Genomic DNA, 26,530 nt, shown 5'->3' on the forward strand with positions numbered 1-26,530 from the left:
CCTCTTTCGAAATCCATTTTATTCTCTTCATCAATTTAATGCAACAAGGTTACAGTTCAATTTAGATCTTCGAAAATGCATGCAGCAGGCTCAAATTTACTTCAGCCCCAGATCCTTTTCAATCGTGTGCGAGCAGACGGCCATCATCTGATCCTTGACGCTGACGAAGTTGCGAATTGCAGCGGGCTTGGCCTCGGGCCAACCAGCCAGGTCGCGGTAGATGGGGCGACAGAACTTCATGCGGAAATTGGAGTTGGCGAATTCGAGGACCTCCTCCAGGCGCTTTATCAAGCGAGCTCGGATAACCAGGCGATTCAGGCGGAAGCGAACCTCTGCGTTCTTCGAACTCTTCAAGTTGTATGTGGATTCCAGTAGGTTAATCTTGCTTTCGGTCAAATCGACAATGTCCTTGCACTCAATCAGTTTGCCCAGGAAGTCAATCAGCTGATGGATGGAAATGGTCTTCTTGATTTCCGCACTGTCAGTCAATTCAGCCACGCTCTTGGAACTCCAGAGACTGGCCAGTTCCTTGGTTACATTAGCGAGGGATTCGTCGAATTTCGGAATAACGGGTGGCATTCCCTCGGTTTTCAGCCACAAATCCCAGTCGACAGCACTCAGCTTATCCTTCTTGTCCGTATCGATAAAGTAGTCATATAAAGCACTCTGGAAATCTTTCGTCTCAATCGACTTGTAGGCGTATTTTTTCAGGTAGTCCCTTAGGAAAGGCTCAAAAACGGTTGGTCCGCCAAACAAGTCCTCCAAGTAACGCAGGAACGTTGAACCCTTGATGTAAGGCACTGAAGAGAAGGCATCGTCGGGTCCACAGTTGGAAAGATCCACCACCAGCTTAGTCAGCTCGGGTGTCTTGTCGAGCTGAGTGCGGATGCACTCCTGCAAATCCGTGAGATTGCTGAGCATCTATTTAAAGCGACAGAAATGGTTAAAGGCTTATGACTTAACTGCAACTTAAGTGATACACTTACTTTGAAGTCCAGCTCCTTGGCGCCCTGCATTCTTCCCACGATCTTGGACTCCACGAACACAGTGAAGCCCTCGTTCAACCAGAAATGCTCGAAGTTCTTGTTGGTCACCAGATTTCCAGTCCAGCTATGAGCGATCTCGTGAGCCACCACGTCGGCCAGAGACTTATCGCCGGCCAAAAGAGTTGGAGTTACGAAGGTGAGGCAAGGATTCTCCATACCACCATAGGGGAATGATGGGGGCATCACCAGAAGATCGTACTGCTTCCAGACATACGGTCCACACAACTCAGAGGCAGTCTTCAGCATGGTGGCTGTTTCGGAAAACTCCTCGGCGCAGGCATCTACGATGGCTTCCTCTGCCCAGACACTGGAGTTCTCTCCCAGCGGGCGGGAAACCAATTTTCCAATGGCAATGGCCACCAGATAAGCGGGAATGGGGACCTCTTGCTTGAACAAAGTCTTTCCAGCTTCCTTCTTATCGATAAGGGCGCTCATTAGAGCCGTCAGCTCAGTAGGATGCTCCACTGTGGCATCATAGGTGAACTTAACAGCTGGGGTGTCCTGGCAGGGAATCACCGAGCGAGCGTGGATCGCCTGGCACTGGGAGAACATATAGGGGTGCTCCTTGCCCAAAGTCTGGGCGGGATTCAGCCACTGCAATCCACTGGCACTGCTTGAAGTCTCGTAATCGATGCGAACGTTAAGGCTAGAATGGAGTGTATGGAGATTATCAATGGCCACATAGATTAGATTATCTATCGCCGTGCTGTTACCTCCCCTTAGCCGTTCCAGATGGCAGCTCCAGCGTAAGCTTCTGGCCAATATCATCGACGGCATCGCTGATAAAGAAGTTGATCGGGAGCTCACTGCCTCCGGCCAGCAGCGTGGCATTGGTTACATTGATATCGCGCACATCCAGGAGCTAAATCGTATGATAGGTAAATGGTCAAATAATAAACCATAATATACATATTAATGGGCTTCTATGAACATGCTAGGGAATGCTTATGCTGGATCCAGTGCGATCCCCCAAGTACTTACAATCTTGTCCAGATTGGCAGTCAGCACCTTGAAACGATGGAGCACGCTTCCTTGAATCTTGGTGGCTCCGAAGTCGACCTTCCAGTTAAGAGCACTGTGCTCCGTGGTGATCAAATCGGGCTGCGAGTATGAACTGGGATCCACGACTCCTAAGCGACCCATGCTGCGTTTTTGGACCTGGTAAATCGGGAGTAGTTTGTGTGAAGTGCACAAGCCGCGGCTGAAGACTGAAAAAGAATAAGAAATATTTGTAAATTGTTAACTTTCTGCGATAGTGCTATCGTATGACAATAAAAATGGGCGCAGATAAGCCAAAAGCTGTGGTTAAGTTTTACCAGCTGCTGTTGGTGGTTTTAGACATTTACGTTCAGTGATGACCGCACTTTCCGTATAGTATATTTTTGTACGTACATATATTTAATTCGTAGGCGGCGTCTTTCGATATGGGTGCAAAATGAAGCAGATACAAATGAGATGAATAAGTTGCAATTCACTGCCACACAGCCGGTAAACTTCAGGGTTGTCGAGGCTCGCAAGGTGTGAAGTATAAAAATCTATTATTTATATAATTTATTTATGAAATTGTAAACCTTTAAGTAGATCTCTTAGTACTTTTTTCAATGTCTGTTATTCTAATATAAATAATTCAGTCTATAATAAGTAACCTGAAGTTTAACTGCCTGGCATCCCTTTCTGCAGCCTTGCCAGCCCCAAAAACTGAAGCTGTTTGATTAGCGAAGCCGCCTTGTTGATACCGTGTTATGAATAATATAATATTTTAAGACTTTATATAAAATAGGTAAAAATAGTAGAATACAATAAAACTTTGATTAGCTTTTTTCATGTTTTGTATTTATCTTAATTACAATGACTTTCTAACAGCATATCAACGCAAAATGTAGTCCTTGGGATAATCCATAATGTTGGGGAAGTTCTCCAGCGTTTCCTTATCGATATGATCCAGTCGCTGGGGAATCGAGCGCGGTGTGCGGATCTGATTCGTGACATTCTGCAGGATCTCCTCGGGCACTTGATCGTCGGCGAACAAATGCAGTCTCTGCATGGTGTGCCTGCGCTGCAGATTTCCGCGCATCGAGTTGTACACGGCCTTCTTCATTACCATCGTGGGATCCTTCTCGTGCAGCTGCCACGCCAGGGTCCAGGAAGCGCCGCCAGGATATCCGGTGTGGTGGAAGTACACCCTCTTGACCCACTCGTCTCCGGGCAAGGCGATTTCCCGCGTGTTGATCAGCACCACATGATCTCCGCAATCATCTGGAAAATTACAGGTACGGTTTTATTGGATGGCCATTGTGGACAACTTGCTTAACCTAAAAGTACAATGATCACTGGTCAAAAACAAGGTGTGGAATATCCGAATGCTCATTCAGTTGCGGTCCAAATAGTAGCTTTAGCAGAGGAAGTTACTTATAGGCGAAGTAGCGAACCGTTTTGGCAGTTTCTTACTAGTATGAGGAATGTTAAATAAATATATTTGGACTCTTAATTATTGGGCAATAATTGTGAAGTTCTGTTCTCTGTAATTGCTGAGTTAATACTACTACTTGAATCGCAGGCTGAACGGTCTGATAATTACCATTTTCGAATTTCTATTTATTTGTTTTCATTTTTTACTTGCGGCAGCAACAACAACTAAGAAAACACGCCGGTGATGTAATGACACCGAAATGCCCCAAAAAAGGGCTTAATTCAATCGAATTCGACACAGAAACGTAACCACAACTAGGCCGACGGATAATACTTACTCATGGGGTGATAAATAGGCTTCTGCAGGCCCATTAAATGCGTTTTAACCAATTTTGCCGACTCGAATGGATTCTGCCAGGTGCAATCGTAGATGTGCCAAGTGCGCGCGAACGTTGCCCATTGCTGGATTGGGGGAAAAGTGAATGATTACCTTTTACCCATTGTGGGAAGTAAGCTTACGCACCTGCACACGCTTGGCAATGGACATTTTGTTTGATTTTTAATTGAACAAATTAACGTTGAAGAAAATAAATAATTCCTCAGCTGGCAGCCAGTGTGACCACCGCATATAATCTAAAAAATAACGTTCAGCGAAGCGATACTAATGACACATTACCCACATACGATATTCTGATTGGAAATATCCAGGACTCGAACCACATTCAAGCAGTTTTCGTATAGTGCAAAGCAGTGTCACCTTTCATCCCTGCAAGCAGTGAACCGACGCATTTCAAATTTGATTTGTGTATTCAATATTTTCGTTTAAAAATAAAACATGTTAATTTTGTTATTTTGCGTGTTGTTTTTTTGTGGTTTTATTTTCGTTTGTAATTTCATTTAAACATTTTCTAGTTACTAAAATTACTTATGTACTGTTTATTATTAATATTAGTTAAATATTATTGAAAATACATTAGTTGCTTTACGAAACAGTTCATAAACATCCTTGGTACAGTACACTTCATTTCATTTCATTTCAATTCATTTCATTTATTTCTGCCTTTCCGCTGCCGGATTTGTTGTCTCCCTCGCCTTGTAATGCGATAATAAGTTCGGAAATGTTTAAAAACTAACAAATACAAATAAGTCTAGATTTAGTTACAGTTTTGTTTCTCACTTACATAAAATTCCCCTCCTCTTGCCGCATTTATTTATTTATAATAATTTTGTGTTTCACTTGCCATACAATTTATGAACTTAACGTAGATGCTTTTGTAGTTGCTAATTCGATTTACAAGTTTGCCAAGTTGCCAAGTGCGCCTTTAAGTTTTTGAGTTACCCCTCGGATTTAGCATCCCATATAACCATATAATACACACGAGTCAGATTCTCAATTCTCAATTCGCTTGTGAATGCTTTCGCTTGCGATCGGCTCCTTTGCATTTTGAATGAAAATATATTTGTTTATTATTAATATATAAAAGGTATTTACAAATTTATGTTTAATGAAATTCCCTACTTGATGCGAAGTAACTCTTTTCCTTTTGTTATCATAATTTTTGTTTTCGTGTCGGAAATTATTGTAATAACTTTTCAAGTGTGTGAGCAGTTTTGTTTAGCTTACTTTAATTTTTCCCCATGATCTTTTCTCGGAACTCAACAACAAAAGTGTATGTTACATAACGAACCAGAGCCAGATTATCCACAAAATGCCAACGGCCTACAGACTATTTTTTGGCACCGAATCAAACAGAATAAAATAAAATTACAATTAAAATCAAATTTAAAATTAATTACATTTACAGAATACACATGAGTAGAATTTAAAAATGCGGACAGAAAGAATTGCACAACCCCGTTGCAGTCGAACTCCACTAACTGAATAAAACTGGATAAATTAACGAAACTTTGACAAAAATGATCAAAATATTGAGTGAAGTACAAATGATCAAAGGATATGGTGATTATAAGCGAGGTTTTCAAATTTCAGCGCGGGTGTGAATTTTGTTCAGTGGAACATTTCGAGTTCGTGAAGTTCGACTGCAGCTCCTCACGTTCGAGCTTCCGGCCACGCCCTCTGCGCCTCCTTTGTTTTTAGAGAACCGCATGTGAGGCGGGGGAAGCCGAGCCTGTTACCTTCTGGAGCATTTGCATGAGCTGCTCGGTGGCCGACTGATTGGCCACCACGCCTACGCCCACGCCCACGCCCAAGCCCAGGACACCTGAACCACCGCCCACGGCACCGCCACCCCCAGCTCCGACACCCGATGGCGGCGAGGAGATCGATGTGCCCGCCGAGGCCGAGGAAGAGGACGACGGGGTCAGCGCCAGTTTGGATTCTGGGAGCAACAAAAGAAGCTGGATTAGATTCGGTTCGATTGTCTACGGACTGCCCTGCATACTGTCATCGCTCTCCAGGTAGGTGACGTAGGAGTCGGTGCTGTCCGGATGGTGGTGCGAGGTGATGCCGGAGTCCAGGCTGCTGCCTCCGGGCTGCTGGTTCGGATGCTGGTTCTGGTGGTTGTGCGGTCCGCCGGGGGGCGGGGGGTGCTGGTGGGGAGGTCCTTGCGCCGGATGCGAGTGCGGATGCGGCGGCAGGATGGGCATCCCGTTCAGGTCGTAGCCGTGCATCTGCGAGGAGAGAGCGGAAAGCGGAAAGGGGTTAGAGTGAGCGAGAGTCAGCTGCGGATTGTTAAATAATGAAATGATTAAACGAGTCGAAATTGCTTTAAAGTTATACGGATCTTGTAATCTTCATCTTCAATGTAGATGGAAAGACAGGCATATGAATTGGCAGGGATATGAACACGTCATGGTGTTACAGCTAAACAACTAATTTATTGTCCATTCATCACCGTTTCAGTAGTTTATTGATATTTTTAATAGGTTTATTCCGCGCATATTTATAACATGTCTTAACCAGTTTTCAATTGGCCAGCAAACAGCCATAACAAAAATGATGCATTCTGGTTTCCAGCTCCGTCTCACATTGAATTCAAAATAAACTCGTTTTCGATCATAATTTGAAATGCATATAGGGATAATGCCCATACTATAGGGATAACTATGCCCTACCTGATTGACCAACTGCTGAAATGCGGGCGTGTGGGTATTGATCGCTCCATTGCTGTCGAGATCGGCGTGGAGGGCGAAGTCGCTTAAGGCTTTCCACGGCGGTTGATATGTCTGCACATCCAGGCCCTGGAGATTCAGTGGGGAGTCATGTCGCACCGGGGAGCTGGCGATCATGGGGATGCCCTGCATGGCGCCGTAGCCGAGCTTGCGACCCTCCTGGCAAGGGAGAACTTCCAATGAGGTATGTATAGAGACGTGGGATGGGGTCCTCTTACCTTCTCCTGCTGCATTTGCAGCTTCATCTGGATGGTCTTCTTCTTGTCCTTGCAGCGCTTGTTCTGGAACCACACTCGGATGACTCGCGGGGACAGACTCGTCATCTCCACCAGCTGCTCCTTCATGAGCGCATCAGGTCGCGGATTAGCGTTGTAGCAGGTTCTGAAGGGTTATATTATTATAAAAATATATTTCAGAGTATGGCCAAGTAGAGTAGACTCTACTATGAAATAGACCACTCACCTGAGCGTATGCAGCTGTTTCTCATTGAGCACGGTCCGAACCCGCGTTGGCTTGCCATCCGAGGGCCCCGAGGGTCGCTTCTCCCTAATACTTTTGTGTGAGCCCGATTCGCTGCCGGAATCTGCATAGGAAAGGGAAGAAGACAGATACTCCATCAATTCGTGTGCTATTTTTGGCAAGGAGAAACGCTTTGAAGTGCCGATGAGGTAGATTGCTCGTTTGCTGGCTTGCTCGTGTTTTCTTGCTTATATTTCTGTTTAGTTCTGCTTCAGTTTTGGCCCACTACAATTGCACCCAAAATATCGCCAAATGCCGAATTCTACGCATTGAAAGATCAAAGGCGCGCGCGTTTCCCCTGGTAATTAAGTCGTGTTTCACAACCCCCGAAACAAGGTGTTATCTAGTTCTCGATCGCACAGATCGATCGGTGATTTTATCGGGGCGGTATGCTTCTTTTGAAGGAATTTTCCCTCATTCTTTTCTTATCGAGGCTCGCAAATTCGCAAAATCTATTACCAATATTGGGACTTCTTTAGGGCATACACATGTGAGTAATTAGCACTGTTGGCCACATTGAGGCGCTCCATTTCTGCAATTGAAACAGTTAAAACAGGAATTTCTCACAGTGCCGAACTTCAAAGAGTGGCGACCGCTGCGGTTTGGCAAACACTCGTCCAGACTGCATGCCGTTTTCGAGTTGAGCACAAACAAACAGTCCGGCAAGTGGAACTATGAATGGTGCTATCCACTACCACCACCACTGCCCGACTGGCAGATTGATCATGCGACCTGTCGATCGAAGCCAGTCACACAAAGGTAAAAAAAAAAGTAAAATTCCCAAGAAGTTGCTTGTCAATGTTTGCCCGCTTGAACGCATCGATGCAATGCACTGCGGAGTTTTGTTTGCCCTGGCAGCAGATTTTTCAATATATTTTCCCTTATTTGAAACCCTTTTGCAAAACAGAGGGGCGTGGGGAGGGGGGTTTGCCGCCACACACGTTTGGCATCCATCGTTTGACATCGCCGCCGCCCCACGTTGATAAGCTGACTGACTGACTGACTGGCTTCGGCTCCAAGTAACCAACCATTCCGTCAATTCTCTCCGTTCTGGTTAAACAATGAGATTATGTCGTCGATATGGTTTGACAATTGTCGTACATTGTTTGACGTTTGCCGATTTCTGTTTGCTCTGCTATATCGCTTACAAGGATGTAACGCTGTCTTTCTAAGAACAAAACACGAGCACGTCGCTTTTGTGCGATGCCGAACTGTTATTTGTTGCTGTTGTTATTTGTCATTTGTCGCCCGTTTCCATTCACAGAACCAGACCAATTTGGGCTAATTAGGATTGGCAATCTTTTCGGTGGAAAGCGAATGGAGTTGAACAGGCGGGGATATGGTGCTCCGAATGGGTTGACTTTTCGCCTTGGGGAATTCAAATGGTGGATATCGGATGAGGCATGGGGCTTCGTAAGCTCCACAAAATATATGACAGAGTATGTGGTTATCCTCGTATATACCTTGGATTTAAATTGCCGAAAATGGTACTTCTATTTGGGTAAGATCCTAGCTCTGAGCGTTTGGAATCTAGTTATAATGACTACTGTCACGAGATTAGGATGTCCCAGTAACCAATTACACTGAGTAACGATGCCCTGCAACAATGCCGCTGAATGAGTCATAGAGATAGCTAAACAAATAGCACGAAACCAGAAACTACGAGAAAATATTTGGTTACAGTGTCAACTGAAAGGGCAGGGACGAGAACTAACATCCCCGATCTGAAGAGCCTTTGATGAAGGGTTGTTGTGCCGAGTCAACAAATCCTAAACAAAGCCCGGCGAGAATCCGTGCCCCAATAGCATAGCATCCAACACTCGAAGCTCCTCTTGGGGGCCAAAATCAAGGGCCAAGTGGCACACTCACCTGACATTGAACCCAATTCGCTGGAATGGTTGTTATTGCTAAGGTTGGTGTTGTTGTTGTTACTACTGCTAATATTGTTGTTGCTCTCCACCGACGAAGAAGTGAGGCTGCTCTGCGACGATTTCTCCAGCACATCGTGATCCTCCTTGCAGTACAAAGCCCCGGCATCGCGTAACGCGAATTCATCGCCTAAAATTCCAGGTAAACAGTCAGTTGTTTGGTGGGCAAATAAGTGGTGGGGGCTGGTAACTGGGGGCTAGTAACTGGGGGCTGGGGCAAAGGGGTCTATTAAGCAAATAATAAACTCACCTGGCAGCAATTGTCGCGCACACGCGGAGCATCGAAAGCACTCGATGTGAAAGATTTTCGTTTTGGCCCGCATCACAAAATCATTTTTGCTGAAGGAGTTGCCGCATTTATCACATTTTGTACCAAATAACCTGGAAATAAACAAAAAAATATGTAAAATTGTTTAAGATAATAATTACTTAACTTTATTTTATGCACTCAAAATAAAGCCATTTAATGACACAATGCTCCTTCTTTTCAATGGTAACAAACGATGGGTTTAAATTCTTCTATTCATCACTAGAATTATTATTTATTAAGTAATAATTACTTGGCTAATAAAATGAAAATACGTGGTAGCATTGAAGCCCAAAACCAAATTAAGATCCCATGATTGGAGCTGTAAACAGCCTTGAATGAGTTCACCAGCGGGTGAGTATCAGGGGGTGCTGTTGTTCAGGGCTTGTTTATGGCTATAAAATAAAATTCTTTTGTCAGTGCCGACATCGATGAGTGAGCCGAGTGTTCAGCGTTCATCAATCATCGAGCGCTCAGTGTGTGTGCCGGTGGAAAAGTGTTAATTTATAGCTTTGCACGTGTTAATCAATTATTCAAAGATTTGCATGGCAAATAGTTGCGACTTTGGTCGCCGTTCGCCGGCTTTACGATGGCAAAAATACAAAAAAAAACAGAAAAAAACACACACACAAATAAAACGATCCAAACACACATTTTATTGCACGTCATACATTTAGCGATGATGAAACCAAAACTCGAAGCCCCAAAACCCAAATCCCAGATACCAGATACCAAATTCCCCGAGTCTCCGGCTACCGAGGACCAGCTGTTGATTAGAACATAGTATTTGCCTTTTTGTATTGGCATCGCCGGGCTAATTGGCTGGGCTAACAAGCCTGGCTAACAGAAGAGCGGCCTAAACGTTTGCAGCCAAACGAACGCTACAATTGGAAATGAAAATGAAAAGGCCAAGCGCATGACACGGCGTGTGTGCCTAGGGCTGAGCAAATAGCTTTCGAATGGCAGTTGCGTTCCGTTCCGAGTGGAAATTAGATAATGCCCCGCGGCATTAACAGGGGGCTAGTTTCAATGGGTTCTGGCCACTCAAATTGAGATGCGGCAGTGGGAAGTAGAGCATATACACGACCTAGAGGTGCAGGACATCACAGCCATAAACCCAAACTCACCTAACATAATCACGCTTGCAGTAGGTCTTGCCGTCGCGCACAAAACACGTACAGCTTTCGTCCAGGAACTGCCTGCACTCCTGGCACTTCAGACACGCCGCATGCCACTCCAGATCGGGGGCAACTCGCAAGATGTACTGGTCGTGGATCTGGCCGCCACAGCCGACGCAGTGAGATAGTCGTTGTTTTTCTGGAAACATACCAAGATGTAATATTAGTATTCAATTTGTACAGGCTTGCAAGGGGAGGTACAACTCACAAGGGGAAAACATGTATCTATGTAGTTATCTTTTCTTTTCTTAAGAAATTATTATGTTGCGATATGCAAGTCATACTCAAAAGGTACTTAGACTTTAGAAGGATCAGAAAGGTATCCCTTTTTACGACATTATAGAGCGAGGAGTTCTGGGTTATATGCACCCACGTTCTTCGATTTATGATTCACCTTCCTATTAACTTATAAACTACAACCAAACTAGATGTGAATAGAGAATAATTTATATAATATTTGCCGACGGGAAAAGCAGCCGCCATCAGCCAACTTGCATCCCCAACAACTTTTCCACCTTGCTTAATTAGCTTTGCCCGGCAGTTTGCATGTTTTTATTTTTTTGGCACAAACTTAAATTAATTTTGCCAATTATGCCTTTGGAAACGTAAACAAATAGCAAGTGAGACAGCAAAGACGGCGCTAATTAACAAACTGTTATCAAATAATCCGAGCTTTTCCTGTTTACCCAAGTGCGCACTCCCTTTTTGGAGTCGAGAGACTCCATGCTCCGATGGAAAAACTTTTCGTGCCACAAAAGTTTTCCTTTTCGGATGGGTCTTCGGCGTTTTTCTGGGGGAAAAACATTTGAAAAATTCATAAATCCTGGCCAAGCCAACTGAAACGCAGCAGCCATTTTCAAGTATTTAAGTTGAACATTTTCCTCCACTTCGCCTCGTGCTTTATTTCTTTATTTCCTTCGTTGCTTTCCTTTTCCATTTCCTTTTTTGTTGGCCAACCTTTGGGTGGCAAGCGAACGAATGGGGAGAAAAAATCAATGCAATCATTGCCACATTATGTACATGCCACTCCCTCCCCTCCCCGCCACGCCCCCTCCCTCTACTATGTGACTATGTGCTGCTGTAATCCTTGGCAGAGGAAAACTTTTTCCCGGCTGCTGTTGAAAAATTAAGAAAAACTTTGACGCGCGTTTAGCACGTTTTAAATGTTTCGCTTCCCTCTCCCTTCCGCCCCCCTCCGCCATCGCTCAGCCCCACACCACACACACACACACACACACACACAGACAAACAAACACACACATTGGGGGGAGAGGAAAAATCGCAAACACACACATTCGTGCACAGATAAAATCTGTATCTGTTGCCTTGCTTGTATCTTTGTATCTTTAAACGTGGCCGGGTATCTGAGTATTTCTTTTTTCTTGTTTTTTGGGAGTGGTTAGGGGCGGGAGGAGGGCGGTAAGCAGCGGAAAGGGGCGGGGCTGGGGCTGGGGCCCAGGGTGTATGTGTATATATATCTGGCGTATCTTTCTTTCGCACTCGCTGTAGCTACACATGAATTATTTATAAAGGCGGAGCAGACAAGTTGCTGCTGCCGTTGTTGTTCGTGTATATTCTTTCTTATTTTTTCGCCAATTTTTGTAGGTTTATATTTCTTCTATACTCTTCGTAGGGGCATTGCCACTGATAAGCCTAGGATGTGTGCAATAAAAATGACCTGCAATTGTCGTTTCAATTGCTTTCATAGCTATGTAAATACATTAATTTGCAATGCACAGCTGAAAATATTTATTTATTGTTTGCAGCATATGCTAATATGCTTTGTTATTTTTAATAAATATAAAAAATATATTAAAATATTATTCATAAAACATATGTTTATTTCCTGAACTGTAAAGAATTTCGATATTATTTTGTATATTTTTTACCCTTTCTGATTCGCTATTTCTAATATCCCTTCAATTTTAAGGCACACTTTTGCACTTCGAATCATTTAACTTGCGCACATTTTTGAGGGTATTTAAAAGGTGCTTTAAGTATCTTGCAAGCCATCGTACTTGGCTTGTATTTGTTGCTCTTCAAGCTCCAAGTACTGGGAATTCGGATGCGGATTCGGATTCGGATTCAGACGGGCGGACTCGGACACACTGACAGCTGGAGGGAATGAAAGACTGACAAACGGACGGACAGGCGGTATTTACTTCCATGTTTCAGCCTCCAATTGCTGCCAGTCTTTTTCTGTTCCTTACTTTTTTCCTTGGCTTGGGGCATGTGCGTCTTTCCCTTGTTTTCTTTGTATTTTTTCGCCTTCAAAATGTTGCTATATAATGCTACCCTATATGGATATGGAGACATGTGTGTGCGCTTGTTGGTGGTGCCAGAGCCACCATTTTTGCCTTTTTCGGCAGTATCTTTTGTTGTGCGTTCTTTTGGACAGTACTTTGGGGTTTTTTCCCTTGCTCTTGCTTCTTTGGTGTTTGTATGAATTTCTGACAGTTATTTGTGAATGTGCGTGATTTTGGGATGTGCGAGTATGTATTGCTGGCTCCTGAATTTTTTGGCCGGAGAGACTGGGATTGAGGCTGGGGCTTTTGCTGCCTTAATGATCCTGCGCAGTTCGTTTTCATTTTTCTTTTGCGCCCATACACCCATACACCCGCATACTCGCACACCCACACACACAGATACACGCACTCACAGAGCCGCAGCCATTATGGCTGTAATGGGAATTTAAGCGCAACTCCTGCGCCTGTGTGCTGCTTTTCCGTTTGGGGGGTTTTTCCGCTTTTGTGGCGTATCTTTTGCATGTTATGTTGCCATTTTGTTGGCCTCCCCACCACCCACAAAGTGCCACCCACGCTCCCCTCACTTTCCTGGGGGTTGACGCGCCGTGGTTCTTTTATTTTCCTCTTTTTTTTTTTGCGTTTTTCAGTGCGGCACACATTGGACCAAAATGCAATTTTGTCTCGTGTTGTCGTCTATGAATTTTTCGACTGTGTCGGCGGTTTCTCTCGGTGAGTGAAATAGCTGGCGGTGGGGGTTAAGGTGGGGCGTTGGGGGGTTAATGCGTGGTAAAGGGGCTTGTGTGTGGCACATGCGGCAACTGCGGCTTTTTCACTTTTAACGAGGAAAACGCTTCGCAGCCTGCGTGTTTCTCATTTTTGCCTGTCACTTCTGTTTCTTCCTCATTCATTCACTATTTTTCCGTCTTTTTTTTTTTAGCTATTTTTGCTCGTTCCTAGTCTGTATATCTTTTCCATTTAAATAACGAAACATTTTCCATGACTCTGTGGCAGCAGCACTTGATCTTGGCGGGCATGTTCACGTTTTTATGCTGAGAGCTATTCGAGTTTTAATGGCCACACCTTTTTGGCCATTGCTCTTGACCTCGGCAACCTTTATGAGAGTTGCACACGAGTAGGATATGATGTAATTGCTTGTCGATCGGAAAACCGTGTTTGCCATTGTCGAGGGGGTTCTGTGGGAACTCAGACAGTTGGGCTCTAACTGGGTTTTCTGGGACTTCACGACTTTAAATTGCTCAAATAAAAAGGGACTTTAAATAGGAGTGAAACGATTTCTTGAAGGTGTAGAAACGGTGAAGGCTGGACAGATTTAAGAGTCACAATATTGAAAAAAGACAATTGAATTCCGCCTTTGTTCATTCCCCGAAAAGGCTTAGATAAAAAGCATCGTGACCAATTAAATGCATCTTTGTCTAAATTACACGAGTAGTCTCGTATCTGTGATGGACTACCAGAAGTGCCTGGCTGGGATTGGGACTTGATCTACTGATCTGCGGGAAATTGATGGCTGAGCAATAAACATATCAAGGAATTCGTGCCAAGAAACGCCCACCAAGAAGTGAATCGAAGATTGTGGATAGAGTCTCTCGGCCTCCTCCTTGGTTTTCTCTCTCGCTTCCTCCGTGCTACCCATCTCTCTCGCCGTCTCCACTTATCAATGTCGGCAATCTTTCAAAGGCCACATAAAAGGGGGGCTGAAAATGAGGGAACAAGTAAAATTGCAGTCAAATCAACTCGGGCTACTTCACAGATACAGATACAACAGCACGCACGTTCACAGATACAGATACATTGCAATGGCTGCCCAGCATCTTCTTACTCCGCTTGCATGTTTTTTATTTCTCCTCACTGTTGCTCGACAAGAGGCAACATGCAAAATGCAAAGCATCGATAAGATACGTTTTGGCCAGGCTCTCCACTCTTGGCCACAAACGCAAATGAGGGGCGAGAAAAATTATGGAAGCTCCGCCGGATATGGGCGCGATTTCAAAAGCCACTACTGTTTGTGTCCGCACCAAGGGACGGGGGCCAGTGGAGGGTTAAGGGCACCCTTTGATTTATGGCATATTTGTTATAAGGTAAATACAAAGCGTAGTCACACAGCGCGTTTCGCTTTTTAGTGGCACAGCAAGTGCCGCTTCTTTTTCGGACTTAACTAGGAATTTCACATGACTATAAACAATGGCTACACCAAGAAAAATGGAACTCAATTTGAAATTTGCTAGCTCGTTCGAGTTTTCTGATATTATTAGATGTTAGAATTTGAAAACTGTCGACTAAAACTACATTTTTCTATGAAAAAGTGAGTTATATATTAAGTATTCAAAATGTATAGTCTAATATTCACATTGGTATTGTTTTCACCACTCTTTTCATATGAAGATAAACCAGTTATCCAACTTAAAGAGCAGTTTGCAAGGAGAAACAGGCGGCTCGTGACTTCTAGGAAAATTTGTCCATTTTCCTGGAAGCTGTTGTGGGATTCTTAAACGAGTTGAGTTCGAGGTTCATTCGGTTTTTTTTTTTCGTTACCTGTGGAACGATTTAAAAAATTAATGATGACAGGCAGAGAGGACGAAACTTCGGAACACGTGCCCCTCTGGATGTTTTTGTATTTTTTCTGCTTTCTTTCTGCTCCTCCGCTTGGACAATTCGAATTCACATTTTGACAGACTCATCAATTTTGTAGATACGATGCGAGAGAAGGACAGAGAGGAGGGAAGAGTGCGGCTCTTGGCCACTGATTAGGCCATGTTTTGTTGGCCAGGCTATTGTCTTTCGAGCGTGGGCTGGGCAATCCCTGGTTTTCCCTCACTCCAACGACTTCAAAGGAAGTTTTGCGGTCTGTGATTTGTTTGTCCCCGAGACTTTGATACACTCAATTGTGTCTGCAGTTTTGGGAATTTAGCATCTCCGGCTCTGACTTAAGTTGGCTTAATTAAGTGCAGTTGTGCAGTTGTTGCAGTTGTGCAGCTGCTCTGACAATGGGTCTGCATTATCTTAATTCAGCCGTTGGCAAAAAGTAAGTCGGGGGAAGTGGGTGAAATACCCCACCGATATGATATCTCGATCGATATTTTGTGTGTCTATCTTTCCCTTGGTGTCTGGGTACAGATTTGCCTAATTAATTACACACAAAACGCAATACCAAAAGGGGTTAACAGAAGTTGAGTTTTGAGTTTCGTCTGGCAGATCAAAAATAAGGGAGCAAACTCGCATTACATTAGATACCTTGGGCATGATTTGGGAGGGTTGAAGTCTGTGGGTCTAATGAAGCATATAGATGCAGACTTAGTCAGCAAATAACATAAGTGGTATGTAAGTTTATAAGTTAAGCGAAATTGGCTTAGAGGATAGTTTAAGTAGATTTCAGCTTGCAGTAAACCAAGAAATTCAAGACAATCGCATCTATTAACGTGTGTTTGAATCGTGAAACAGCCTATGTGTATATTTTGATTTGATTTTCCCTTTGATTATTCATTTCTTACATTCTTATAACCAATTAACCCGCATTTTCGTGTCACGCTGCCATCTCGAACCGAACGTCGGCATGTGTAACCCAGCAAGCGCAGCCAATAACTGATCAATGCAAACTGACTCTTCTGCTCAAATATGCATATAAAAAAGAATCAACAATGGGGGAACAAGGGGAATGGGGAAAAACACACATCCAAAAGAAGCCGCCGCCAGGCAATCACTCTGAAGTGTTTGATTTTCGAATTGGCCGTCGCAGTTAACTGAATACGTCTGTTGTGGCTGTTCTTGTTGTTGCTGCGGCTGCTGCTGCTGCTGCTGCTGCTGCGGATACTGATGCTGCTGCTATTGGCGATGGCGATGGTGTTGGTGTTGGTGTTGGCTGTCGCTTTATTGAAGCCAAATTTGAATACTCGGCCGGGGAGATGCCATGGGCCGGCTGCTGAAGGCGCGACATCAAAGAGTGCCTGGACTCAAAATGGACATGGGCCCGCAACAATTTATGCCACATCCCCACTCCGGCGAGCGGGACAGCTCGATGTTGCCGCGGTTGCTGCTGTTGCATGTTGCAAGCTGGCTGAGTGAAGAACGGAAATGACCTTTTTTGTGTGTCGGCGGCTGAAAACAAAATGCCGATGTGCCCGAGAATCCAGACTCGAATCTTCGTTCTCTACTGAGCACTCAAAAAAACAAGTGAGACATTACAAATAACTAAGTCATTTTCAACAAAATTTGATTTTATATTTCAAGGAAACTGTTATCGTATAAGAGATATATTAGAAATAATATATCATTAAAGAGGAAAGCTGATGGATAAGCTTGAATAGCAACGACTGACTAACAACTTTAGCTAGACGGACTTAGAGACAATACTGCAGAATAAGGGATTCTGCTGCGGATATGAAAATTCCTTGCACATTTACTAGTATGTGTTTTCTCCGAGTGCATTTCCCTGTTTCCCATCTCCCTGCCCCTCTGTGCTGCATGTCGCCGACAGATGACAAGAACCGATAGTGTCTTTTTTATTCGAGCCCGGCTGCAGCCAGAATCGCAGCGTCTGGGGCTTCTCTTTGGCTCTTTGGGTCTTTTTGGGCCCGGTTAAGTGATGATCATGATGGGTTATTAGGCAGGTTGCGTTGACAACGCATTTGTCTTGCGATGGGGACGCCGACGCAGGATTCTCGGCCAGCGATAAGCGGGCGACATTTATTTATGGTGTTTTAACACAGGGCGCCCCTCGCACGAACAAAGTAAACTGAAAAATCAAAGAAAAAAAATCGAAAAAAATCGAAAAACTCGAAAACAACCGCACCTCAGTCGCAGGAGAAAGCCGAGTGGAGCCGTCATTTCAAAGTGTCAAATTAATGTCAGTAATGAACAAAAATCTCCTCAAAAATCTGACTTTGATTCGACTGCAATTAAAGTGAGCCTCACACAAAGAAAAATTACCGGTGAAAAGCAAAGCGAAACCAACATGAGAGAAAACTGCGTTTTCCAATGCAGTTTGGCCATTTTGGGGCAAAACGGGTTTGTGGCAACAAATTGTTTAATGCATTTGATTGTTGATTTTTCCCAGTGACCATTTTAGTTTTTCAGCCAGCTGCGTTTTGCATGTTTTGTGCATAATTCGGTATTTATTTAGCATTTTTTCCACATTCTCATTCCGGTTTGCATATCCATATTTTGCCATTTTAATTTGTCTAATTTTTTATGGCTTTCGGTTTATCATAAATTGCTTTCGCCTCTTGGCTAATTAGAATGTGTGCGATTTGACCACATTTTTGCATTGCCGTCGCTTTTGTTGCTGTTGTTGTTGCCTTTGCTTGTTGTTGTCTCTCCTCGGCTGTTTTGTGTAAATATTTGACCTGATGCGTGTGAACTTTAACAGTTCTTATGCTTTATTTGTCGCAAATATTGCGCAAACACGACAACGCCAAAGGGTGCACCTGTGCCCCTCGTCCCGCCAATCCGCCGCTTCCTCTTTAACCGAACTCCTTGCCCGGTCTTTCTGGCCTTGTTTGCCTTTTGCCTCTTGGCCAGGTTGTGTTCTCCTTTTTTTGGTTGTTACTGCGAATGCGTGCCCCTTTTGCACTTGAACATTGTCGCTGGCTGTGGTTGTTCTCGTACTTGTTGGAGGTGTTGTTCTGGCAGTTGTACCTGATTCAGTTCCACCTATTTTATGTCGTTCGACATAAATAAAGCCGCAGTTTTGTACTTTTGGAAAGACTAGCTTGTGGAAAAACTAGTAAGACATTGCCGTCTGTCGTTTTCATTTGTATAAAAAGCATACTGTAAACGTCTGTCGTTTTAATTTGAATAAAAACCATACACGTCTGTCGTTCTAATGTGACTTTTGACCATGACGATAACAGTATACCTAACATTATATTTTTTTGTTCATTTATATAGAATAAATAGGCAGAAGATATTGCAGAAAATTCCTAATTCCAGGCTCCTTACAACTGAAGGAGTTGGGCCATACCCTTTTTGAAAATTCCTGCTCCACACTCTGCTATTGAGGTGTGTCCAGGTCGGATTCGGAATCGAAGCCACCTTAGCAGCTCAGCAGCATACACTTCTAGGTGGAGCGCCTTCGCCTCGGATGCAGCAACTCCGTTATAAAAACTTAAGACCTCATTAAAGACGCCGCCTGCTTTATGGCACTCGAAGATCGAGTTGCCCATTTAACGCGTTGCCGGTGCCGGTGCCGCTGCCCCCCGTTTGCCCCCCAAATTGTTGGGGTCCTGTTGCCATAGAGTATTTAAAACCCCGGCCGATTACGCACACGCAACTCCGCAGCAAAAAAAAAAACAAAAAACCAAAAAAAAAGAGAAGAAAATAAGAGGTATATATCGAAGACCGCCGACCGCCAAAGGCTTTGGGCCCGTGTTCATGCAAATTTTTTACTTCATTTCGGCTTCGTTTTGTTAATTAATTTATATTATTTTATTTGGGTGTCGTATACGCAAACACACACACACACACAGCCTGCATCTCTCGACTGACTTCACAGTTTCTCAGTTCCAGTTGGAGAGTCTCGAACGACAAATTTATATTTAATGAGCTTCATAAAATTTGAATTTCAAAGGAGCCTTGCACCGCAGCGGCATGTTTCGATACCACAGATCAGAGAACCAGGGACCACAGACTTCAGACCTCAGACCAGAGACCCAAAGAGCCGAAGAGCCGAGATCAACTCGGACTGCAATCAACGCGTTTGCAGGCTGCAAGTGGGGGCTTGGGGGATTCCGATTCGGATTCGGATACGAGTAAGAGTACGATTCTGGATCTGAATCCGATTCCCATTCCGATTCCTGCCGGCCTGGCTGCGTTCCAATAAATTGCTCGGCTTTATGCCAATTTAAGTAGGCTGCTTTATGGCCCTCCAACCCGTCGCTCTTATTCTCACATTCCCCGACTATCCCGGGCTAGTTGCGAATCGGGTTCGGATTCGGATTCTCAGCTCAGTCTGGTCCCGACCTCCATCGCCATCGCCATTTCCATCTCCAGACGGAGATTCGGCCAAACCGCATGATTCACTTGCTGATCTGTGTGGTCGGCCGGGAAAGATGTATTACGTGGTCTACCCACTTTTAGGCGGCGACAAAACGCTCGCCGCCAACTTCCTCATAAATTAAAGAAAAATACAAATTCGAAAAAGGCGGGCAGTCGCAGTCACCGAGAGATCTGCAAACTCCTCAACTTGTTTGGTCGGTTTTCAGCTCGCCTTGTAGGCAACAATTCAATTTGACATAATGAGCTACATTTTGTTTACAACGGCAAACTCATGGCTGCCAGTTGGTAACTTTATAGTGGGAGGAATTAAGATCTGATTGTTAAAGATTTCCCAGACTGGTATCTCTTAACTGCTATTGAACGTGGGTAATATATTTGTAAGTATGGTAAATTCTGGAGAGCACGAGTTGGAAAAGAAAACTTAACTTAAGTAGTGTTTGCAGATAGAGTTCTTCCCACTGAGGAACAGCTTTTGATGTGATCTAATTCGGGAAGCGCTATGACTTCCTGTGATTCGTGGCAGCCCAAGAAACTCCAATCCAACGGTGTTTTGGCCATAAACCAGAGGCTGCAACTTGTTTGGCCTGTTTCCCTGCCTCATCTCATCCTCTCCTCGGCCCTAGGTGACTGACTGCCTCTCTTTCTGTTTCTGTTACTGTTTCTGTCTGGCCGTGTGGCAACATTTCAATTTGACATAATGACATAATGAGCCGCAAGCCCGTTGCTGCAGGTAGCTATTCTCTAGCTGGCTTAGTGGCTCCGACCATTACCATCCCGTCAAAATATTGGCAGCCAGGTAACTACAATTGCGGCTACCGTCTGGCGACGTGTCTGCCCAAAGCCGCGATCCCTAATATCTATAGTATATATCGGACATATATTTAATAACCGAATAGCCGAACGAGTCGCTGAATGAGTCGCCCCGTGGCGCGACAATCCAAATTGGTCTCGCCTCTCGAGACCGGGGTTTTGGGTTCAGTTCATGAGTCTGGACCTCGGCGGGCGGTCCAACCTGTTGAAGCTGCCACTTGACATTGAGTGGAGTGGTTCTAAGCGGGCACACAAGATGGATCTCAGGGGTGCACCCCTGAGTGTAATGGGATATGGGCACTACTGCTCTTCAATTCGATCTCGATTTTTGGTTGGATTGTGCAATCTGCTCAAGTGGCGTCTGGCCAGTGGGGTTCTCCACTTCCAGCTGACGCCAGCGGCAAGTATTTGAAGTCCTCATCCTCAGTTTATGGATCTCGCATTAAAGTTTGTTTTTCTAGGCGGCCCATGGTGGTTTCTGTTTTTTAGGGGTCTTACCTAGGGGCTCTTTTATTGTCTTTCATGCTTAATTAGTCATTAAAACAAGGGTTATAAAAGTGACACTCATAAAGGCAGTGGCTAGAGTGGGCATGGGCCAGAATAAAGCTTTAAAAACGACGCCATTAAAGTGGCCCGCGCATTGCATGCAACACGCCAAAATGCCACACGGGAGCTTGTTCATATCCCGGTTGCACCTGAGCGGGGCATATGCGTATGTGTGTGTGTCTGTGTACCGCTATTACGTATGTATTTGGCCAGGTGTCATATGGCGCAGCGGGTGCTCCACCGAAAATCCCAGCGGGAAATGCAAAACGCTCGCCGCTCTTAATGAGCGCCTGGAGAGGGGCACGAGTTTCCCTCATCTTCCCCATTCCCCCCCCCTCGATTTTCCGGCCCTGGCTCTGGGGCTCCTCCTGTTTTCCGAGTCCTCACGCGATAATCGGGCGTGGCCGTCAGTTGTTCCCTTATTTTCTGGCCGTGTTAACTCCCAACTAATTTCTGGCCTGCACATTTATCAGTTCTCCGATTCTCCGCTTCTCTGGTTTCTCCCTCATGGCTTCTCGCGGCGATTTCCCCAGCTGAAATTTAATATTTTTCTCCAGCCGAGCAAACAGTAGCCGCCTCTCACCTTGACAAGCTGCTGACACCTTGAATGAACTTTTCAAAAATGCGAGAGAAAAAAAATGCGGAGAATTTAAAAAAATTTTAATTGCACTTTAATAGTCAGGCGGCTGCTTTAATATGCCCAATTCCAGCAGGCGAGGGGCTTTAAGAATATCTTAAAGTGCATTAATTAGGTTAGAGAGCTGCGAAGTGACGGAGTCACTGGGCTTTAAAGTGGGCTTTAGTTCAAAACAACACGATATATGGATATGGAATAATTCGCTTTCAACGACTCTTTCGGAGCCAGTACTTTAATCAGGTCGAGGCTGTGCAATCACATCGATACTTAAAGTTTGGGGCTTCCACTTCCTTAAAGTGCTCGTAAAACTTTAAGTTTAAGGCTGCGCCTTTTGAGGGTAAGCCAAATAAATGCTTTTGAATATAAATAAAAAGAAATATATTTGAGTTACGTTCAATACTTAATGTAAATATCAATGGAAGGTTACTTCGAATTGATATTGCCATGCCTGCAGAGCTGCATGTTTTAAGTTCCCACTATTTCTGCCCATCTTTACTATCATACGAAGCTCTTTCTAAGCTAATCAGCTAATCAGACCGCCATACAGCTGCTTTTATGTGGCGGCTCATCTGCGAACGGAAATTCCAGGCATAATTCTCTAATTCTCTAATTTCTGGACCCAGCGAGCTGTTAATTAATGCAAAGCAGGGCGAACTCGAAGCTGGATTGAGAGAATACCTGGACGCAGGAGGCTGCGAGTTATTTGATGGCTGCCAACTGTCTTCTAGACCAGGTTTTTTTGGCACACAGGCACAGATTCCAAACGATGCCCGGGAACATCGAGGGCGGGGGACTGGAGGTGACACTGGGCGCAGGCGCACAGCTGTCTTGGGTCCGAATCTCAGGTACGGGGTACGGGCCAAAGCAAATCTCCGGCCATAACATATTGATCTAGTGCCGGGCACCGAAGTGCAAAATCAGATAAGCTTTGGGATTTACGTTTTTGTCAGCGCTGTCTGTTTGGGCCTTCGAGCCTTTGGGTTCAGGTCGGGAATTTATGGATTGCGCCTAAATAACTTTATCACACCCCAAGCAGCAGCAGGGATTCCGAAATAAAAATCACACCGGAAACGGGAAGGCAGCGAAAATGTCAGCCAGGGACAACAGGAATTTTGATAGGAACTCGTAAAATATAGATAACGCCTGTCTGTGTTGGGAAACTAATGGGTGTGGCGCTCTCCTGACGTCACTTTTTACCTAGAGTTAAGTTAAAGTAAAGTAACAGACCTAGAGCTATGACTATTCAAACAAATATCTAATCAATTTCCAGCCTTAGCCCAGTTGGAAGAATCTCCAATGGTCAAATACGAACTACCAACATAACATAACATAAAATTCGATCGAAGCACGTTTAGAATGGCAATATAACTAATTTTATGGCCCTCTAAATCGAATCGCGTTGCGTATACGAAACATCTTTTCCTTTCACTGACGTTTCAGCAGCTCCATAAATAAACAAGAGATCTGTTAAATAACGAGCCTCATCTGAAAACTGAAACTGAAAACTAGGTTCCATTCTCTTTGGCCGTTCGCAGACAACTTAACCTTATATGGTCGACGATTGACACTTTACAAATTATTCGAAAAATTATTTCAACTTTTTGTGCATTGGCTAAACATTTGCCCAATCCATTTTTCACAATTAACTTTCGAAAGGTTTTTGTTGTATTTATGTGTGTATTTTGTGTTTATTCATCGAAAATGCCAATTAGCATTCGGCGAATTTGCTGGCGAGAAATTTAAATGGAATTAATATGAATTAGATTAGGAAACATGTGTAAGGGAAAATCCGTGCCCATCCGCTCCGCATTTTATTCAAATTTTTGGCTAATTGGTAAACTATAAAAATAAAAATCGCTTGGCTTTTACGGCCACAAATAATTGTCAATTTTTTATGGTCCTCAACATAAAGTGGTACAATTTTATGGCAACCGCCAGCATGAAAAACTGAAACTAGTTCAACGCCTTGGTGTATGCAGCAATCTCTGACTTAATTTTCTATAGAGCATGGAGAGTAAACAAAGGCCCTGATACTTCAGATGGCGATTTCTTTTTGTTTTTACTATATTTAATTAATTTAACGACTACTTGAGAAGTTGGCAACGACATGCTGACTGGAGGCCTGGGTCTGTGACATGGAAAACTCATTAAAATGTTTACAGCGCTCAAAAATCAACAAACAAACAAAACTCGCCTCGGAACCAAGTGAACTAACAAAAGAGAGAGGAGTTGACAGATACTGGAGGGGAAAGAAAAACTACAAAAACTGTTTTCATTTCAAATATCAACTTGAAGCTGCAAAACTCTAACTTAAAGTTTTGCCAGCTAACTCACAGAGGAACTAAACAGAGCGATGGGGAGGAAAAGTTTGTGAAAAGTTTTCAAATTAAAATGTTCAGACATTAAATATTTAGCAGCGCTCCACGGCCGACAACTAATTTGAATTTAAATTACAATTACTACATTTCAATGCAATTTAAATGATTCGCAGTTGGCTACAACTGCATACGAGTATATTGCATTATTCCCCATTTATATCCTCATTTATAATTCAATTTTAGCGAACTATTGTGTATGTGCTTATGATTATGATTTTTCATGTTTTCCTTTTTTTTCGGAATTTTCGTTTGGCTTTTTTGTGTTCTGCGGTCGTTCGTTTGGTTAGACAACTGTCAGCCAAAACATTTGTCACAATTTAGCATACGAAATAAAATTTGAATAAAATATATTCCTCTTTCTGTCACACACAGACAGCATTTTTTAATGACACTCCTGGTTTATGAATTCATAAAATGCATTTTTGGTTAACAAACTTTAGTCTAGTTAAAAATTTGTCACATTATCGCATGAGATACATTTGCGAGCATTTTCAGTTGCTTTTTTCATGCAATTGCTTGCCCGCGCGCTTAATTGCTCAACATTAAAATGTCATTCAACCGTTAATTGGCTTCTATATTATATGTAAAGTGTGCTTAAAATAAAATACGACTATAATTTAACAGTTATTGCCATACGAAAACATGTCGAGATAGGGTCTAAGCCCATTACAAAAGACTGCTGCCCAAAGAAATCTGGACCTAAAGATAGAATCTCTAAGAGTCGTTCAATACTCGTATATACGTATATAAAAGGAATCTTCCAATTTGGCAAAGGAATGGCACAATAAAGATAATTTATGGATTCGTATTTTTTCGAATTATTCCCCGCTTTAATTTGTTTGTAATTACTTTAGTGCAGCCTTGCTCACATCACATCGGATGGATCACATTGGCAAAATAAAAAACTCAAGGTATGAAAGAGTTCAACGCGTGCCCGACCTTTTTAATGGCTTTGGTATAAAAATAACTTCGACCTTCATTACAAATAAACTTGACTAACAGTTTATTGTTTTTCAACCTCGGAACCTTTGAGACCGAGCCTTGATCTCTGATATCTGGAATGTCTTGGCATTAAAATGTTTAAAAATAAGCAAGACAAGTTTACAACTATGATTTGGGTGCGAGCATTTGTTAACACGGCTTTTACTTATTTTATGGGCTTTTGATGTCTAAAACGGGCTTTCCTCGTTTCTTTTCCATATTTATGAATCGAGAAAGTTACCCATCAGTGACTCTGGTTTAATGACAATTTAATTTGCCAATTTTTGTTTGGTGACTAGGACAATAGCCATAAATAAGTCATTAACTGCTTTAAATAGCTTTATTAGCGGCAAATGATTGTACTCTGATGCGTGATCTACGTAATGATGTTAATTGGGGTTTCAATTGCACGTAGATACCTTTAGAAAATGTTGATTTAAATGCAATTTGAGCAGATCAACAAAACGCGTATTTACATTTAAACTCTATACGACTATAAGTTTTTTGGTAAGGCACTTATCTAATGCCAAATTCCGAAACTGTAATTCCCTTTGAACTATTGAAAAGGGACGAAAGTACTTAGAACAAACAAATGTAACTATACAATAGATTTATATCCCAAATGTGGAAGGGCATATACTATTGTTCATTTTGAAGACTGTCCCTCGGTAAGTGATCGTGCTGTCACCAGCAGTATTAAATATCGTCCTTTTCAAGGATGCAGCGCAAATAGCCCGAAATCGGAAAGCAAGCCCTTGGACATCGGTACTCACTTATCACATCGTGTCCGTGGCAATCCAAATCCAGGTGATGGTTCATCACCAGCGATGGCTGTAATCCAGTTTGATTGTGGTTGTGATTGTGCAACGGTAGCTGGTGAGCCAAATGGCCACCAATCTCTGCCATTACCATATATTTGGCTGACAGGACACTCGGCGAAGCACACTCGAGATTTTTGTGGGCTGGGAATCTTGAGAGCGGGCGCCTTTTCTTTTTGGGCCGGACTCAAGAAGTTTCCGGCATTGAGCAGGGATATTTATGTAAGGCACTTGCAGGGTTACTTATTCCGTGAAGTTTTCTTGAATTACTTGAATTACAATATGAGACCGGGACACAAAGCACTGGTTTTTCGGCGAATTTAGCGGGATTATCACGGCTGTGATCTGTGATCTGTAATCTGTGATCTGTGTACGCACACGCGTTTTGTTCGCAGGGATTTGTATTTATAGTGAGGGATTTAAGAGTCTCGCATCCGAAAAGGCGACGGCTATCGAGCCAAGGCGGTCGATGTTCGCGATACGACGGCTGTAGTATAGTAGCGATGACGACAACCGACCAACGACGATGTCTGGCGCACAAACATGCTCACTGCACGGAGACTGCTGAACGACTAAACCGGTCG

At 43.6% G+C, this 26,530-nt stretch overlaps 2 protein-coding genes across 6 annotated transcripts; both read right to left on the bottom strand.

Moving 5' to 3' along the window:
- Position 1: 1 nt before the first annotated feature.
- Positions 2-4,126, bottom strand: LOC6529629 (39S ribosomal protein L13, mitochondrial). Of its 3 annotated transcripts, XM_015196601.2 has the most exons (6): positions 3,979-4,125; positions 3,794-3,917; positions 2,028-2,254; positions 1,760-1,908; positions 987-1,692; positions 2-921 (listed from the first exon to the last, which is right to left on the bottom strand). In XM_015196601.2, exons 1-6 carry the CDS (start codon positions 4,000-4,002, stop codon positions 97-99), a joined length of 2,055 nt encoding a protein of 684 aa, XP_015052087.1. In that variant the 5' UTR covers positions 4,003-4,125; the 3' UTR covers positions 2-96. The 3 variants fall into 3 exon arrangements, with proteins under 3 accessions (XP_015052087.1, XP_015052086.1, XP_015052085.1); XM_015196600.2 differs by lacking the exons at positions 3,794-3,917; positions 3,979-4,125 and adding an exon at positions 2,439-2,590; XM_015196599.2 differs by lacking the exons at positions 2-921; positions 987-1,692; positions 1,760-1,908; positions 2,028-2,254 and adding an exon at positions 2,858-3,302 and having other exon boundaries at positions 3,979-4,126.
- Positions 4,127-4,367: 241 nt separating this feature from the next.
- LOC6529631 (insulin gene enhancer protein isl-1) lies at positions 4,368-26,530 on the bottom strand. Of its 3 annotated transcripts, none has more exons than XR_005560593.1 (10): positions 25,902-26,530; positions 10,469-10,658; positions 9,285-9,415; positions 8,976-9,164; positions 7,050-7,170; positions 6,806-6,968; positions 6,531-6,746; positions 5,858-6,086; positions 4,975-5,794; positions 4,368-4,890 (listed from the first exon to the last, which is right to left on the bottom strand). XR_005560593.1 is itself a non-coding variant. In XM_039372286.1 (9 exons), exons 1-9 carry the CDS (start codon positions 26,038-26,040, stop codon positions 5,550-5,552), a joined length of 1,623 nt encoding a protein of 540 aa, XP_039228220.1. In that variant the 5' UTR covers positions 26,041-26,530; the 3' UTR covers positions 4,368-5,549. The 3 variants fall into 3 exon arrangements, 1 of the variants encoding a protein (XP_039228220.1); XR_005560594.1 differs by having other exon boundaries at positions 4,368-4,584; positions 4,637-5,794; XM_039372286.1 differs by having other exon boundaries at positions 4,368-5,794.

Source organism: Drosophila yakuba, chromosome 2R, assembly GCF_016746365.2.
Source record: "Drosophila yakuba strain Tai18E2 chromosome 2R, Prin_Dyak_Tai18E2_2.1, whole genome shotgun sequence".
In the NCBI taxonomy this organism is placed as follows: Eukaryota; Metazoa; Arthropoda; class Insecta; order Diptera; family Drosophilidae; genus Drosophila; species Drosophila yakuba.

Excerpts from the sequence above, each read along its gene's own strand:
- LOC6529629 (XM_015196601.2), bottom strand. The coding sequence starts at position 4,002 with ATGTCCATTGCCAAGCGTGTGCAG. Across the intron at positions 3,918-3,978 it reads CCATTGCCAAGCGTGTGCAG|CAATGGGCAACGTTCGCGCG; the intron begins GTGCGTAAGCTT and ends CCCCCAATCCAG. Across the intron at positions 922-986 it reads CCAAGGAGCTGGACTTCAAA|ATGCTCAGCAATCTCACGGA; the intron begins GTAAGTGTATCA and ends CGCTTTAAATAG.
- LOC6529631 (XM_039372286.1), bottom strand. The coding sequence starts at position 26,040 with ATGGTAATGGCAGAGATTGGTGGCCATTTGGCTCACCAGCTACCGTTG. Across the intron at positions 9,416-10,468 it reads TGCAAGCGTGATTATGTTAG|GTTATTTGGTACAAAATGTG; the intron begins GTGAGTTTGGGT and ends GTTTATTTCCAG. Across the intron at positions 6,969-7,049 it reads AAACAGCTGCATACGCTCAG|AACCTGCTACAACGCTAATC; the intron begins GTGAGTGGTCTA and ends ATAACCCTTCAG.